The sequence below is a fragment of the Nelumbo nucifera genome, chromosome 3, assembly GCF_055504915.1.
Source record: "Nelumbo nucifera cultivar China Antique chromosome 3, China Antique-T2T, whole genome shotgun sequence".
Classification (NCBI taxonomy): domain Eukaryota; kingdom Viridiplantae; phylum Streptophyta; class Magnoliopsida; order Proteales; family Nelumbonaceae; genus Nelumbo; species Nelumbo nucifera.
This window is the reverse complement of record NC_142651.1, coordinates 68560189-68576323: the sequence shown is the minus strand read 5'-3', so window position 1 is coordinate 68576323 and position 16135 is coordinate 68560189. Positions and strand designations below refer to the sequence as shown.

At 33.6% G+C, this 16135-nt stretch overlaps 1 protein-coding gene across 1 annotated transcript; it reads right to left on the bottom strand.

Moving 5' to 3' along the window:
- Positions 1-2164: 2164 nt before the first annotated feature.
- Positions 2165-15179, bottom strand: LOC104590737 (SSUH2-like protein). The gene is made up of 4 exons (XM_010249480.2): positions 14917-15179; positions 11574-11636; positions 2732-2778; positions 2165-2634 (listed from the first exon to the last, which is right to left on the bottom strand). Exons 1-4 carry the CDS (start codon positions 15073-15075, stop codon positions 2547-2549), a joined length of 357 nt encoding a protein of 118 aa, XP_010247782.1. The 5' UTR covers positions 15076-15179; the 3' UTR covers positions 2165-2546.
- Positions 15180-16135: the final 956 nt, after the last annotated feature.

Genomic DNA, 16135 nt, shown 5'->3' with positions numbered 1-16135 from the left:
TATGGCTTCAATCCCTTCTAAAAGACCTAGAGTTCATTTGCATTCTCCTCCAGTCCTCCAGTGCGATAATAATGGTGCTTCCTACCTCGCTTTTCATCTGGCGTTCCATGCCAGGACCCAACACATTGAAGTTGACTTCCATTTTTTTCGAGACTTAATTCTTAAATGGGCTTTGCTAGTGCATTATACTCCCTCTTGATCAATTGGCTGATGTCTTCACTAAGCCCTTGGCGTCACTTCGGTTTACTTCTCTTGTCAGCAATTTGTATGTACATTCTATGCCCATTCACTTGAGGGGGTGTATTGAGGTTAAGGATAAGATAAGTAACGATCAGCTAACCTGATAAATTACACCACTGTTTGTTTATTATTTTATCTACGTGTAACTCTATCTGTTCAGTGATGTAATTGTACACAAACTCTATCTGATTTGATGATGTAATTGCACACAAACTCTACAACTTATGTTTATAAATGTCAAGGATCGGGTGGAGCTTTAATCACCGATCCACATTATTTTATTCATCTCTCTTCTACTCAAACTTCAAATGAAAGATGATTTCTCACAGTCACTGAAGTATTAATTAAACACCTCATAATCAAGCCCAAGTGCAACGATGACTTGGAAGAACAATGCTGGCCTTGAGAGAGTATAACCTGTTGTTGCAAGTTTGTCATCATCTATGGTTTTGAACTTTGAGGAAATAAGCAGCCATAGATTGGTTGCCCCTTTTGAAACTTCTCAATCCATTCCTTAGCTGTATAATTATTTGAGCATTCGATTTTGAGGCATATTAGTTTCATGTTTGGACCAAAATAGCTTGTGACGTCTCACACCCCACAACTTAAGCTAGACTTGAATCGATTAGTGATAATAGAATCCAGCTTAAGGGAAGCTAAGCCTAAATCTCCTATGCTGAGTATTCAAGATATTGAATGAGTATTAGTGATAGTCATTGATGTATCCCATTGATGTTGTTGGGGATACATCAGTTTGTATCTCCTACTTTATTAGTGATAGTCACAAACTTGAGTGTTAGTATTCAAGATTTTCAATTTGGGTATTCAAGATTTTCAATTTAATAAATCTCCTACTTTATTAAAAAGTTGTTGGGGAAGAGATATATTGAGGAGGTCTTAGATAGAAGCCATTGATGTATCCCATCAGTTTGTGACTTCTTAGAACTAGCACAAACTGAGATCTCCATACGGACCATACCAAACACTTGAGTTCCTTCAAGTTTAACTGAGATAATAGGTGTACATGATATTAAGTCCGAGTGGTTGTTTGAGGAGTGGCAATTATCAACTTCTTAGTAGAGTTGGAGGTCGAGTCTTGAGAGAGAGAAGGGGACAACATGATGAAGCTAATGATCTGGTTACCAAGTTAGTGCTTTGATACCATATGATGATAAGAGAATACATGAGAAGATTTTTGAATCTGATCGTGAGTTGAATGGTGAGGTAAAGAATGACTTGATATTGTTACATTATCACGCATACAACTGTTTATTGTTACAATCATGATTTGAATTAAAAAAATTATAAGAAGAAAATAAGATAAGAGAGAAATGGGAGTTCAAGATAAACTTGAATTCTAATAGAATAAGCCCAAGATTATCCATGTGTATGGAGTGTCTAACAAAAATTTCTTTCTTACAAAAGTAATTTACTTGGTCAACAACATGGTGATCTAACTAATTGAACCATTTGACCTAGTCAATGAGGTCTTGTTTCTCTTTTTATCCTAAATTTTGTATTCAATTTTCATTGTTAATAAAGAATAATTTATTTATCGAACTTATTCTTTAATATAATGAATATATAATATTAGAGATGTACCTAAAATTTTCTATATCTTTTATAACTTTTATATTTGTATCTATTTTTAATTTTTATTATTTAATTATGACATAATGAATTAATCCATTTGACCCTAACGATTAAATGACTAACCCACCACCTAGACTTTCTACCATTAATTGATAAAAATAATTTTTATCTTTCACACTTCCTTGTTTATAATATGATGAACATATAATATTTGAGATATGCCCAAATTTTTTTGTATTGAACTTTGCATTTCCTTTTCCATTATTAATAAAATACTTTTTATTGTTTTTATTTATTATGGTGAACATAAAATATTAATGATGTTCCCAAAATTTTCTATATTTTGTATTTTATCTATTTTACATTTTAAGGATTGGCCCATTTGATTCAAATGGTTGGATTGTTATCTTGCACCTTGATAGGGGTGGATAATTAATGTGCATGAATTTAATTAACAAAATTTTGTGATTAAAAATAGTCACCTTAAATATAGGATTCAACATGAGAATGGGAATAAGAGGAGTATAGTTCAATAAAAAGTAGTATTTAAATTACATTTTTAAGCTCACAATAAATAGGGACCAAATTCTAAAAGTGAAGTATCTTAGTCAAAGAAAGTCCAAAAAATTAAGATATGAAGATCGCGCATTTTTGAGATACTTCTTCATATAGATTTTTCTTATCTTTGTTGTTCTTAGAGCTCATATATATCCTCATCTTTCCCCTCTTTGTTCTGGTGTAAGTCCTCCCTTACCACAGTTAGGACAACTCTTTAAACCAAAACCTTGGCAGTCAAAACACCTAAAATGATAAATGTAAAACCCATTTTAATTTAAAAGTAAAATAACAAATTAAGATCACACATTTAATATGAGTGGTATTCTAAGGAGGTTCTTACTTCCATCTTTCAAAGATGTTTCCATTCTTCTTATTCTTTCCAGTTCCCTAGAAGTAAAAATATATGTCATTGATTTATAGCATAAAAGTAAAAAAAAAAAAAGATGTCATTGATTTGTAATTATTAAAATAACTAGAACCAGAAATAAATAATCCATCACAACTAAATGTGAATGACAAATACCTTCCTATGAAATGCCAGAAAGAAATAATGAGATGATAATTATGGAATGTTGAAAATAATCTATGTTATTATGTTTATACATAAATCTAACTTCATTAATAAATAATAATTTTGTTGCCTTTAATCATTTCGTTAACATATAGATAGATCTAAAGGTGACCAAGTTGTGCTATATATGTCCTCTTTTCATGTTAACTTCTGTACTACATTAATTATCATAACAAATTCTGTGAGCAAAGTCAATATTATATATACTAATAAAAAGACAAGCGATGCAAGAGACAATTCAGTGTACTTGACTGTCTTTTTCTTTTATTAGACTACTATTTGGTTAGATTTATTTGAAGAGAAAAGTTGATGGCAACAATCTTAAATATTCTAGGAGTACTTCAAATTAAGTGTTGGTTGATCGTTATCGGTTCCCTCTTGCTGTATGCGAGTTTCCGCTATAACTCTCATACCTTAAGCATAAATACAATAAGGTTCGAGTGACTCAGCACCGAACTCTTTACCCAGAATCTCTGTATTTGTAATCAGTTCAACTTGGTATCAGAGCCACATGGCTATTACCAACGGTGACAACTCAGTTTCCTCCACAAACAGGTCAGGCTCCGGATCTATTGTTTTGAGTTTGACTCAAAACTCTCTTCCTATTCTATCCAACATCACTCATTACCTATCCATTCAGCTTAACGGAGAGAACTATTTATTGTGGAAGGCTCAATTCCTTCCTTTTCTGCATATGCACAGGTGAATGGGGTTGATTGAGAGTATGTCATTAGAACCACCACAAGAAATTCCAGATCCTATTGATAGCAGCAAAATGATCACAAATCCGGAATACGCTTAATGGATACAACTTGATCAATTGGTGCTCAACTGGTTGGTTGCCTCTTTGACCGAAAGAGTCTTGGCCCAAATTGTTGGCCTCTCATCTGTTGCAGAAGTATGGAATGTGTTGGGGTTCCCTTCTTATGAGGTGGGCCTATTAATAAAGACAAGAAAGAAGAATAAAGAAAAAGACAAAAAGAAGAAAAGTGATTGGAAAGTAAAAGACAAAAAGAAGAAAAGGGGTTGGAAAGTAAAAAGACATTTTGCAATGGCTTGCAATTCGTCCTTGGCTATCTAACGAATTGGGAATAGCTCAGTCACTACTCTATCAAATCTAACAGCTCTCAAAGGGAAAATATTAGAGAAAGGAAAGGGTCTTGAGAAGAAGGTTTTTGGGAAGAAGAAGATTTACAAGGGCTGAAACAAAGAAGATAAATCCGTTTTTTCAGCATCCCTTCTTGCTTCCTTTGTTGTACTTCCATTTGCTATCTATTTTTGTTGATGTTTTTGTTGTTGGAATCAAAGAGTTTTCTTGATGTTCATCATATAGTTGTAACTAGATAGAAAAACATTGTATTCCATTATTATTGTTGATAATAGATGATTTAGATTTTAGTTCTGTGGTTTTTACCCTCACATTGAGGGGTTTTTCACGTAAATTTTGGTGTCTATTACTGTTGCTTGCTTTGCGTTTGATTATTTGTTTCATTATAACACACTTTTTATTTATTGTTAAATTCTCTTTGATTTGCATAAGGAAAATATAGGGATTATTCCCAACAAACTGTTAACAAAGCGCTTGGTTTTTTGTGTGAATCAAGGAAAGAGGTTTAGTTAGAATGATTTTATTAAATAGAAGGAATTGGTCTCTTTGAAAACCGAAAATGAAGGACTTATTGCTTTTCAAAGACTTGTACACACCTATGAGAGGTGATAATGGCAAACTAAAAGATATGTCCAATGAGGATTGAGAACTCCTTGACATAAAAATAGTTGCTTTTATTAGACAATGGTTGGATGATAGTGTCTATCATCTTGTAGCAAATGAAACCTCAATTGTTCCACTTTAGAATAAGTTGGAAGAATTGTATGAGAAGAAAATCACCAGCAATGAGGCTTTATTGATTAGGGAACTTATAAATTTGAAGTACAAGGAAGGTACCTCCATCACCGAACACTTGAATCAAATGAAAGATATTGTAAATCAATTAGCTTCAACGAAGATGGTGTTGGACGATGAGCTTCAAGCTCTATTATTACTTAGCTCATTGCCAGAAAGTTGGAAAACACTTGTGGTATCTCTCAATAGCTTTGCGCTCGATGGAATAGTGACAACAAGTATGGTAAAGAGCAGTTTGCTCAATGAGGAAATTAGAAGAAAATCATTAGAACCAAAACTAGATGCTTTACTTACAAAAAGTTGGGGTAGAAGCCAAATTAGAGGTCCACATAGCCATGACAAGTCCAAAAGAAAGTCTAAGTCAAGGAAAGACATTACATGTTTTCATTGCAAAAAACAAAGTCATTACAAGAGTGAGTATCAGAAACTCAAGAGAGACAATAAGAAAGAAGGGAAAGAAAGTGAGAGATGAAGAAAATGACATCACTACAGTTACAAGTGGAGATATTATTGTTCTTACAAGTTGTGATGAGTCTTGCATCAATTTAGCATGCCATGACATAGATTGAATTGTTAATATAGGTGCTTCCTGTCATGTTACTCCTCACAAAGAATCTTTTATCTCTTACAGTACAAGTGATTTTGGTATTGTAAGAATGAGAAATCGTGGAACTTCCAAAATTTTGGGGATGGGTGATATTTATCTCGAGATTGATGTAGGCTATAAATTAGTTCTCATGGATATCAGATTTGTTCTAGATCTCTGCTTGAATTTGATTTCAGTTGGGAAGTTAGATAAAAAAGGTTTTAATAATCAAGTCGGCAATGGAAAATGGAGACTATCTAAGGGGTCTCTATTGGTAGCAAAAGGCAAGAGATGTTGCACTCTCTACCGCACATAGGGACGCATGTGCAAAGGTGAAATGAACACTATGGAGAAGGAAGTCTCTACAGAATTGTGACATAGAAGATTGGGTCACATGAGTGAGAAGGGAATGCAAATTCTTGACAAGAAAAATCTGTTAACCGGCATGAAAGGTACGCATTTTAATTCATGCATTCATTGTTTAATTGGTAAACAAAATAGTGTTTCATTTCAAAGCTCTCCTCCTCATAGAAGAAATCATGTTTTAGAATTAATTCATTTGATATTAGTGGGCCTATGAAAGTCAAAACTCTAGGTGGTGCATCTTACTTTGTTACTTTCATAGATGATGCTAGTAGAAAAGTATGGGCTTATGCTTTGAAATCTAAGGATTAAATACTAGATGGTTTTAAAATTTTTCATGTTATGGTTGAAAGAGAAATATGTAGACCTTTTATGTGTATACATACTGACAATGGTGATGAGTATGAAGATCCATTTTAGAATCATTGTAAAAACCATGGCATTCGGCATGAGCAATCAATTCCTAGGACCCAATAACAAAATGGTGTACCTAAGAGAATGAACGACACCATTATAGAGAGAATTAGATGCATGCTATCACAAGAAAAGTTGCCAAAATGCTAATGGGGAGAAGCTATGCGTATAATTGTGTACTTGATAATTTTCTCGTGCAATTCCTTTGAATGCTAATGGAAAGCTTCAATCAACTCTGGTGTTGCACTGAAATGACTACAAGAATCATCACTGCACTAGGGTTTCAACAACCCGGACCCAACCTACCATATTAGTAATCACAATAGGAAGCCTAAATAGTTGATTGGAAGTAGCACAGTAGCCGAGGGCTCGACTGCACCCCATATTCTAGGTCTAGCAACCAAGGGTGGCATGACAACCTCCTCTACCCCCCATATCCATTTGAATGAAGTAATTATGATCATGAATAAATTAGTAGAAGATCGAGTCATTAGTCTATCTCCTCCACCTCCTAATGTCAACCCAGAGAAAGATCGACATGGTCCACGATGGTGCGATTTTCACTAATTGCCCAACCACGACCTAATGGACTACTTCACGCTATAAAGAACATTCACCCAAAAGGTGAAATTGAATGGCTTCATAAAGAGCAAGCCAGCCCAAGTTAACACTAACCCCCTGCCCAATCTCCAACAATGGGGGAGTTTGAATGTAGTTGGAGCATTAAACTATGGTAGCACAACACTGGATACACTACTAGTGAGATTCAAACAAAGCAAAGAGCTACAACAATTCTTTTGCAAGCAAGGAGCAAAGGACTCAACGTGCAAAGCAGCCATTAGGGCCTTGGTCGAGATATTCAAGCATCCACAAGAAACACGTCACCCTAGTTGCGTCAACATTGAATTTTGCGCACACAATATGCTAGTCACAAATCCCTATCACAAGAGACCCTTATACATGATGACAAAGATTTGCAGCCATGAAATGAGGAGATCATTAATAGACTAGAGGAGCTCTGTGAACCTAATATCATTGCACACCCTAAAGCTCATGAAAATCATGGAAGATGACATCCATGGCTTGCCCATTGAAGTTACCGACTTCAATTGTAACATCTTTGTGACCTGTGGCTCTATTGTGCTCCCTGTAGTCATTGGCCCATTTTTCATAAAGTAGGAACTTTAAGTAATATTGGGGCAAATGGCATATCATTTATTCCTTGGCCGACCACTGATTCACGCCCTGGCCTTAGTACCATCAACATACCACCAACGCATCAAGGAAAGGCACAATAACACTTTGATTCTTTGTGTTTGTTGCAATCAACCTATTTAAAGGCATTGTTTTATATTTGTGCTTACATTGTTATATTCTTTGTATTTGAGGTGATCAAGGAAGAAATCACTAGTGTTAGTAGGGATAGCACCAAGGAAGTCTATTTAGGTATAGCAAGCACCCAAAAGTCTTACTAGTTTGTAAATGTTTGATTGGCACCTAGGAAGTCTAGTCAATTTGTTAATGGAATTCTCAAGAGAGGCTTGAGGAGAAGACATGGCCAAGCTTGGCTGAACCTATATAGAAATCTCTATGTGCTTTACATTGTTCAAGAGCAGTGAATAGGGCCCATGCAGCTGCAAAGTTGGGTTGTCTTCTAGTTTTTTATCCTATTGTTTTATTCCTTTTATGCTTTCTGAGTTGTTATTCTGGGATTTCTCCAAATGTGTTTAGTTTTTCTTTCTTGCTTTGTTGTTGTTCTGTCTCTGTTTCTCTATTTTAATGAATATCTTTCTTAGAAAAAAAAAAGGCTTTTAATCAATTTTGTTCCTAATATCTCTAATGTCTTCTAACTCCTTCACCTCATTACATTCTTTCATAAGTAATTCCCACTTATGGATATTGTATTTTCCTATAAAAGAAATACATGACAATAGGTGTCTGAATTCACTTAATTAATTGATAGTGGCCAACCCTACCTTAAATTAATTGAATTCATTGACAATAGGCATTAAAGCACGATTGATGAGGGTACATATTGAATTGATGACCAAAGTTATTGAAGCTATAAATAATTTGAAGTTGAACAAAATTGTCCTAATGTGGTCTCAATTTGGCATGTCACAGAGGAAGCACCTATAGGTATTTTCCTCTATCCTTTATAAGTTTGGTTTTGGTTCTTCTTGAAATCTAATAGTAGGGGAATCTGGCGGAAGCATTTACACTAAGGACCATAATGTTTCAGGAAGGTTAGTCTTGGTCTATTCATTATTTAGCTTCCTTATGTGGGATTTGGATAATAAGGGGCTAACGATTGGAGTGAAGCAAGTGTTTGAGAGCAATTTTTAACTGGACAATTTGAAAGGTTTTGATCAGAGGATAGCTGAAGGAAAAAGATCTAACTGTAGTAAAATAATTAGGTAAAGAGATATATGTGCAACCTTATTAGTGATAGTTTTCAAGGATGTTGTATTGATAAATTTTCTAAAACTATGGTCTACAGAACTGAGAAGAAGAGGTTGAAGAAAGTTTGATATATAGAGCTTTTTGTGAAAGGAAAAAGAGCTAAAGGTAATTTTCTATTAAGGGAATCATGCACTAAGGCACACTAAGATAAAAAATCATAAAGGTTGCTTTACTTGCTTACACTTATAATGGTGTTGAAGGGGAATATGATCCATTATTTACAATGGCAACTCCTTTGGAAGAAATCATGCAAGTGATATTATGGTTGATTATATTATTTACATTGTTTACTATTTGGAGGGGAATATCCTGTCGGGTGTACAACTTCCTGCAATCCATAAGATGGACTGCTCTTGATAATTGTTGAGTGTTGTCTAAATTATTAACCTGTTAAATGCTTAAATGCTAAGTTGTTATCTATCACAGCAATAAGTAAATATTGCTGACTTGCATTCTCTTTTTTGGCTTTTGCTAATGTTTTTTACAACGTACTATTGTTTGAGAAATGTCATAGAGATAAAAGGCATGGTGTTGTCTTATCAGTCAGGAGGAATGCGGAATGCTTGGGAAGACACAAGGCAACCAAAAGAGAGCTTGATCTCCCAACTGATGATAATCGGTGCAACAAATGCTTTTGACTATTGCAGTAGCAACATCCTTGAGGGAGCTAGAGAAAGTCTATTGAAGACAATATTAGGAGGGTTTATGAATATGCCCTTTATTTATCAAATGTGATTTTGTAAGGGAAGCTTTTATGAATATGACCTGTATTAGTCAAATGTAATTATGTAAGAAAGCTTTTATCGATGTATCTCTGAATTTTGCATCTCTCTCAAAACATGTCTATTGGACTGAATGTGCATGCCTCTGTCACAACCAAGATATTTGGGTTGAAAGTGTAATGATAAATAAATACGGTATATGTTAACTTTCAACTTTCTGCTATATGCCAATGTAAGTATCACTTAGCTTAGGGGATTCCATTAAAAGTATTAAAATTTTATATATAACTGTAAAGGTGGAGGGTGAAAATGCGACCAAATCTAAAGGTTGGTGCCCCTATTAGATGATATGGGTGAATTATAGCATTAATTCACATGACAAAAGCAAGTGGAGTCATGTAAAAAGCTTTCCTACTTGGCTTGATTAAGAGATCCTTATAGTATTACTGATATTACTAGATTGGTTGCTTTCATTTTCTTGGTCCAACTTGAGTGGTCTTCGATTCAATCAAGTGGTTTGATCACTGTAGAAAATGGTTGAATTTCACTTAGACCCACTTGAGAGAGAGAGAGAGATTCTTGGCAATTGAGTGGGTTGATGATTGTGCCAAAGATCAACTAATATAGGGAACCTTCTTGAGCTTTAGCCTAGATGACCCATTTGAGCCCATAATAACCTACAAATTATAGAGTTTTTATTGAGTTTGAGCTGGACCCAGAATCAATCTATCACATAAAAATATTGCTATTTTAATTAATTAATTTATTTATGTAGGCTGGCCAGGGTCTCTAACAAATGGTATCCCTCATTTCAAGCACAGGAATGGATTTTTTTTCTCCTAAATTCCCATAAGAATGGGAAGTTTCAGCATTCTTTTACTATTCATTAATTTCTAATTTTATGGAGCACAAATTTTTGTTACTAAATTACCAATAAGAAAATTATTTAATTTTTTATTATCATCAATTAATAAAATTAATCAATTTTTGGATTTTCCCATGCATCACACAGGGCCCGCTAGTATACCTATAAAATATGTGTATGTACATTTGCAATTGAAAGTTTTACATATTTTCAATGCATTCTATTTTTAAATTGACCATAAATCTCTATGAAAGATGGCTATATAAAACATATACATAAATTCTTTCAAACCTAACCAACCTGCCCATGCCTAACAAAGTTTGGCCTGGCCCAGCCCAAGCCTGAGCCCAATCCAACTTGTGTTGGGTTAAGCTCAAGTGGACCTAGGTTGATAAACTTTGGCTTAACTTTGGGCTGGGCCAAGCCCCAAACCAAGGTTTTCTCCTTTAGGATTGGGGCTGGGTTGACCTTCAACCCAACCCAACCGATGCCCAAGTTGCACCCCTACATTGATTGTGTATACTTGCCATATACCCAAGGATAATAGGGTGAATAGAGCACATGATGCAATAGTTGTTGAATATAATCAAAAATTAAGATTTTCTATCATCTGTATAAAGTATGTAATCATAGTTGGTCTTAATCTCAACTAATTCAGTGTCTATTTATATTCCTACATTAATGTTGGATAAATATCTTTGAGATAAGTGTGCTTTCTCAAAATATGCTTGCAACTATATGTCTATCTTACCATTACCCGTATTGTACAAGGACCTTAGTAATCTAGAAAACTGTTCTACTTAGCTCTCTTTTAAAATAGGTTTCTTAAGGTTTGTTCTGCCAACACTGATGGGTTCAAATGTATTAAGCTGTATTCTCTTATCAAACAATGAAAAAAAGTATTAAGCTTTGTTCAAAGTAGCATAGTGAAACAATTGGTGATTGAATTGTCAACATTTCCTCGATATAACACAATCCATTCAATCAGCCCTAAAGATTTGATTGCAGAAGTGCCAAGTGCAAACTTGAACCTATTCTAGTGTTTTGCTGTGCAATTTTATTTCCATTAGTAGAAATGCATATGAGTAAAACTTGCACTCTTATATTTTTGCACCAATGAAAATGAAATTGCACTGCAAACAAGCCATGCCTCAGGTAAAAACTAAAAGAATTTTGAAATAAAAATAGAGAAAATACAATATGCAGGGCTGTTTAATGCCTAACAAGGGAGGAATATGTTCATGGACATGCAAGTGTGTTTTTGTGCATTTTATGCTAAGGAGAAGTTACAAAACCTTGCACCCAGGGCATTCTATGGCACCTTGTCCATTGCAAATTCCACACCTACTCTTTGCTGCCTACAGATTCAAGTAAAGTTGGTAGATCTTTGATCAATGATCAAATCATTTGTGAATCAACTCGATAAGATTTGTAGATTTGTTAATTAAGGGGGTGTTCTACAATATGAATGTTTTTTGTTTTAATTTGTTTTTAAAATTATCACATCAGCTAAAAAAAACAAAAATATGTTCTTGAACTGTATTTTGTTTTGATGAGCAAAAACAAGTTGGTTTGTTTCAAAAAACAATACATGTTTTTAATGTTAGTTTGAAAAGGAAAACACATATAATCAAAAACATGTTATCTATGATTTTGTTTTATATACCAATGAGTTCTCAAACTAGATGCTTTTGTTTTATTTTTGGAACTCACAACAAGAAAAACAATTCATATTAGAGAATAACACCTATAAAATTACTTGCTTTTCTTCTTGTTTTATTTTGGTAAAGTTCAACTTGGATACAAAAAAAGGATAAGATCACAAACAATGACCAAACAAGTGACCACCTTGTTGAAGGACAGGCTCTGACAAAGTAATTATTATTTAGAGATAGAGGAAATTCCTACAAGCAAATAAATTCTGATATCTCCAAGACCAACTCTACCAGGTTTTCTTTTACTGAAAGCATGCATTCAATGTCTTATCCCTAAGGGGGTGTTTTCCAATGTGAATTGATTTTCTTTTTGTAAGTTTCAAAAACAAAACAAAAACAACTTGTTTGAAAATAAACTGGTTATTAAAACAAAAACACAGAATCACATTCTTGATCATATATGTGTTTTTTATTTACAAAGGTGAACACAAAACATCTTATTGAAATTTGATTTAAAGAACATGCTTTCATTTGGTTATCTAATATCATGAACCACCAGCTGAGCCTAACTCTACATGATTTTCTTTTAACATATGATTTCCATGCTATAAAATTTGGTTTTGTTTTAAAAACCATTAGAGGGTGTTTTGGCAACATGATTGATTTTGGTTAATTTGCACAAATAAAAGCAATTAAATCATATGTTGTGGCAGATTTTTTCTTTTTCATTGGCAAACACTTCTATGAAACATAACCAACTTGCTTTTGCTTCAAAAAAGATGTCTTTGATCAACGGCCAATATAGTTACCAGTTCAGGTAGGCCTGGGGCATACTATATGTACTAGTTGAGTCAGAATATATTGTTCACCAATTCAGCACTTCACTTAACAATAATCCCTTAAGATTGTGTTTGGTAAGATAAAAAATAAGTGAAACATGAAACGGAGGGAAAATTCTATATCTATCTATTAAAATGTGAATAAGAGTATGAAACTTTTGTTTGACTAGAATATACCCCAATTTTTGAATTTGATCCATCTATAATTGTTAAGACAAATATGTAATTAATTTGAACAATCACTTTTCTCTCATTCAAATTCCTCTCATTAAGTCTTATATTTAAGATATTAAAACCCATTAGTATACATTGAATTATACTCTTGACTAGAATACCCCTATTTGAATTTGTTCACTCTCTAATTGTGAGGGTACAAAATATAATTTGAACTACTACATTTATCCACATTTAATTCCCTCTCATTACGTCTTATATTTAGAGTAAATCTTATTTCTTCATTGAATCCTATATTAATTAACCATATTAAATAAAAATAAGTGTGATAAAGAATGATTGCTTATATTGTTTATAGAAATAAAATATAAATTTAAAATCAACCAAAAAATGAAGTTGTTTTCCTGTTTGGTGGCAAGCCAACAATTCAACCTTTAAGGTTAAAATGCATCATTTGATGTCATAGTTAAATATTAACAAAAATTAAAAAAAAGATGAAAACACAAAAAAGTAAAAGGAAAATACAAAAAAGTTTGTAAAAAACATTTGAAAGATATTATTTATTATCATCATCATCATCATCATGAAAATTGCCACATGAAAAGCACATGCATACTTACTAGTACCACTATTAAAAGTGTGAATGATAATATGAAACTTTTATTTGACTAAAATACTAATTTTGAATTTGGTCCGGAGGTCACTCTCTAATTGTAATGATAGAAATGTAAATTGAACAACCACTTTTTTACTCATTCAAATCCCTCTCATCAAGTCTTATATTTAAGGTATTAATGCTCATTAACACCCACTAAATTCTATTCTTGACTAGAACACCCTTATTTTTGAATTTGGTCCCTCTCTAATTGTGAGGGCGCAAAACGTAATTTGAAAATCTATGTTTCTCCTCATTAAATCTTATATTTAGGGTATTAACTCCCATTATTTCATTGAATCCTATATTCATTAATTGTATTAAAGAAAAATAAGTGTGGAAAGAATAATTGTTTTACTGATGATAGGAATAAAGTACAAATTTAAAACCAACCAAAAAATGGAGTAGTTTTCCTATTTGGTGGTGAGCCAACAATTCAACTTTTTGGGTCAAATGTGTCAAACCTAGATGTTATAATGAAATAATAATAATTGAAATTGATGAAAACACACAAAGGTATAAAACTATAAAAAAATTGTAAAAAATAATTAAGCACATTTCAAATATTGTATATTCACCATATTAAGCAAAAATAAGTGTGACAAATAAGAATAATTTTTATAGACATAGAAATATAAAAAAATGTAAAAATTTTGAAAACATATTATTTACTATCATCATTAAAAATTTCTGCACACTTACTAGTTCTCTAGAAATATCAGAAAATTCCTTAAACAATTTCCCTTGACTTCTTTGACTACATTTGGCATTCCTTATTTTAAGGACTTATCTCCCTTTTTGCGGTTAAAATGCTCCTATCGATACTGAACTTTTTACCAAGTCCTTAAAATAAGGAATGCCAAACACAGCCTTATTTCTCTACGATGTTCTATCAAAACAAACATAGCATAACTGGGTATATGGTTTGAGGTAACTACAGACAAACAAATACATATACTATTCTTAACTTGCATAAAAAATATTTTACTTTTTTTCAGCCCAATTGAACAGGTTAAGCTAGAAGCTATCTGACCTGACCAATTGGGGCTCAAATGTTGGAGCCAGATTTGCTTGAATTCATATTGATCATCAGTTGCTTAGAGCACACTGATTAGATAGCCATGATTTAAATCTTTCGTTTATCATCTCTTTCTCTATGAGTGTATGTAATAGACGAAAGTTTCGTGTAAAGAGCAAACGGGCTCTTAAATTGAAGCAATTAGAGTCGCCACAAAAGAAAATAGAGAAATAGTACTTTGGAACTTGGTAGAGAAGGTGTTTTAAGTTATGTAGACAGGAGAGGTGCATAGCATACCTTATTGATTGAAAATCCGCCTGAGCTGAATGCAGAAGTTGTGAAGGTCTTGGCTCTTTCTGGCTTAATTTGAAACCCATTGAGATTGGGCTGAGGATGGGAAGGTATAATAGACGGCATAGCCACATCGATGAAATTGGAAAAGGAGAGCTTGGCCATTTCTCGAGTCAGAATGAAATTCCTTTTGCTCCAAGATGGCCGATGCTAAGCACAAGTTGGAATGACTGGATAACAAAAAGAAACAATGACATCCACTTGCTTGGTTTGATGGATCATTTTATCCCCACTCCCGCCCTCTCACACACACACATATACACACTAGAGATAAGATTGTGGGATCCAAAATTTTCAGTTATTTGATGGTTTCTGAAAAGACTAAGGGGGGTGTTCTTTTCCTGGATTTTGAGAGGGGGGAAAGTTGGTCAACGGGATTATGATTCTCATTGACCAACAATCATATTATTATTTTTTTTAAGATTTATGTGGGGACCAAGGAAAGTTTATTTTCCTGTGTATCACTTACCCGGACAAGTGATAGTGTGATACCCATCTCTTAGGTGGATAAATAACTTTTCCAACTGGAGGAAAGTTGCCAACACTTGAATGAGACAAAAATACCCCTTTTAATAATGGATTTTTATGGCTAAAATGATCATTGCCTTATTTACATGGAAAATAAAAGAACATAGTAAGTGCACTTACTCGGGTAAGTCTTTCCTAAGAAACACTTACCTGGGTAAGTGACTTACCGAAAAGTGAACGGGGCCTAAATTAAAAGACTTGATATTTTGCCTTTAATGACTGAAGTTGCGGGTGCATGGAAAAAGTTTTGGCTGTTGGGGTCCAACAGCCTATGCTGTTTGAAAACATTCTTGGAAAATCTGCGTTACCATGAGGGCACTTACCCAGATAAATAACTTACAAAAAAAGTGCACCACCTAGATAAATAACTTATCGAAAAGCGAACAGTACCTAAATTAAAAGACTTAATATTTTGCCTTTAATGACTGAAGTTGCGAGTGTACGGGAAAAACTTTGGCTGTTGGACTATGCTGTTTGAGAACATTAATTTTTGAAAATGCCACGTTATCATGAGAGTAGGGTAAAATAGTAATTTCCCCCTTTTTTTACCAAAAGATAGACATGGGCGTGAATGGGTTAATGTGCCCAGCCCAAGAATTTTGACTCCATGTAAATACCACATGGGCGATTTGATTTT